This window comes from Macrobrachium rosenbergii, chromosome 54, assembly GCF_040412425.1.
Source record: "Macrobrachium rosenbergii isolate ZJJX-2024 chromosome 54, ASM4041242v1, whole genome shotgun sequence".
Lineage (NCBI taxonomy): Eukaryota > Metazoa > Arthropoda > Malacostraca > Decapoda > Palaemonidae > Macrobrachium > Macrobrachium rosenbergii.
The window spans coordinates 26,615,698-26,618,197 of record NC_089794.1 but is presented as its reverse complement, the minus strand read 5'-3'; the positions used below and the strand labels follow the sequence as shown (position 1 = coordinate 26,618,197).

The 2,500-nt window shown below is 30.4% G+C and overlaps 1 protein-coding gene across 1 annotated transcript in view; it reads left to right on the top strand.

The window, feature by feature from the left end:
* The first annotated feature begins 1,217 nt into the window (after window positions 1–1,217).
* Window positions 1,218–2,500, top strand: part of LOC136834899 (beta-1,4-mannosyl-glycoprotein 4-beta-N-acetylglucosaminyltransferase-like) — a 22,042-nt gene continuing 20,759 nt past the window's right edge. The window contains exon 1 of the mRNA XM_067097719.1: window positions 1,218–1,424. Coding sequence (XP_066953820.1) covers window positions 1,396–1,424 — 29 coding nt within the window. The 5' untranslated portion in view covers window positions 1,218–1,395. The remainder of the gene's footprint in view (window positions 1,425–2,500) is intronic.

The following is a 2,500-nucleotide window of genomic DNA, read 5'->3' as shown; positions in this document are numbered from 1 at the left end:
TTTGGGAGCTTGAGTTTCGTATCAGTGGCTCCTGTGGTGGGCTTGTTCCGTATGAATAGGGTTCATGTTCTGAATAATAATAATAATAATAATAATAATAATAATAATAATCTCCTTTTTGTGTTTGGACATGAGACATGGCTCAATTTGTTTGTATATTTTTCTAAAATATCTGTCCTGTTCTGTAGCAGAGCGGAAGTTTTGGACATTAAATCTTCATTATCGTCTTCTTCTTCTTCTTCTTCTTCTTCTTCTTCTTCTTCTTCTTCTTCTTCTGTTTGGAAATGAGTATGGCTAAGCCTTTTGTTCGTAGACTTTCTAATGGCCGTCGGCAGGCGTCAGGCAGGCAAAGAGAAATTGTGCTGAAACTTTCATCAATATTTCTTGAATTATTTTATTTTATTTCACCTTATCTTATTTTTCTTGAGATTGTTTAAACTCTTGAGTGTTCGTTAATTCATGTTTTATTATCAGTTTCATTCTTATTCCATAAGCCTCCTGTAAAATAAAAATAAAATTAAAAAAAAGAAAATTGTTCGTCTCCCAAAACCAGTGTCACGTATATTTACCGTATCCATTGTAACGGGATGTCATGAGTTGCCAACGACTATTTTGACGAATCCTTATCGTTGACATTTTTAAAAATTATAAAAATACAAAATATATTTCTTAAAATAATCAATGAAACCGTTAAATTAATTATTTTTAGAACAATTTATATACTAACACTGTCATCATTAAAGTTTATATAGAAAGTATTAAATAAAGAAGTGACTGGGAAACATAAACGAATCATTATATCTTACATTTAAGAAATAAAAACTACAAAACATACACTCTATCAACCTCATCTAAACCGCTAAATAAATCATTCTAATGCCAATTTATTTACCTGCATTCTCATCCTTAAAATGTATAAGGAAAGAATTGAATAATAAAGCAACTGGCAACTCAATGTGTCTATTAAGTGAAACTTTATCATTTACATTTTAAAAGATAAAAACTACTGAACACACATTCTGCCAACGTCGTTAAAATCGCTAAATGAATGATTCACAATCCGATTTACTTACTAATATCCTCGCCATGAAGGTTTACAAGGAAAGCACTAAATAACGAAGTAACTGGGTAACTGGCAACCCAATCCGACAGGTAGCGCAGGCAACCCACAAACGGCTACGATGCGCGGCGTTTCTCTCCTCGCAATTGCATCTCGACGCCGGGTCAACGAGCAACGTTGCACGGACTGCAATGGCGGAAACCATACTTACGGTGTGAGTGAGAGAGGGTGTGCATAAATACTGTATATCGTCGCAAGCAAGCCAAGCAAGCCAGCAAGTATTCAAGAAAGGCTCTGCTTGAGCGATGTGGCATCGGAGTTGTTAAACAGAAGCCATGGCCTTGTTCAAAGGTGTTCTGATGAGGTAAGGTTCCCGGAGCGCTTTTGCGTTTGGTGTGAGTTCTGTAGGGGTTTTCTTTGGTGTCTTTCGATGTGGGCTGGTCTACTGAATGTTTGTGAGTGGGATGGGATGTGTATTTATATGTGAACACATTATATATATATATATGTATATATATATATATATATATATATATATATATATATATATATATATTTATTTATATATATATATATATATATTAAAAATATGAAACTTTTAAGGAATAGTTAAATAGTTCTCTTATTTTTAATGCCCAGGTAAAACATCTCTCTCTCTCTCTCTCTCTCTCTCTCTCTCTCTCTCTCTCTCTCTTTGTGTATATATATACATATAAAATATATATACATATATAATATATATATATATATATATATATATAGAGAGAGAGAGAGAGAGAGAGAGAGAGAGAGAGAGAGAGAGAGAGAGAGAGAGAGAGAGAGAATGTTGTGCCATCTATATTAAAAATATTAAAAATTAAAGAGCTATGAAACTAATATTTATAAATATATATATATATATATATATATAAACAATATTGTGGCACTTTCATGCACATAATAAATAAATAAATAAATAAATATATATATATATATATATATATATATATATATATATATCTAAATAATATTGTATATATATATATATATATATTTATATATATATAATAAATAAATAATATATATATATATATATATAATATATATATATATATATATATATATATATATATAAATAGTGAAAAAAACAGGAGATATTGGTGAAGGACTCTAAAGAATTCAGTGTAAAATTAGAAAGTTGAAAGTCAATGCATGCAACAGTAACATTATCTGGGTAAATATATATCATCAAGATGGAGCAATGTAAAACATTCAAATAAAATAAGGAAAGCTGTAAGGTATCTGCAAAAGCTTGCGCAGAGAATGATAACCCATATGGAGGCCATATTTATGAAATGGCTGTTGAGCCAACTCTCCTTTATATAAGTGATTTGTGGATGTTCATTGCTAACGAAAAAATTAGAAACTGAGGCTTTTAAGAGGAATTCTTTGCTTTATATA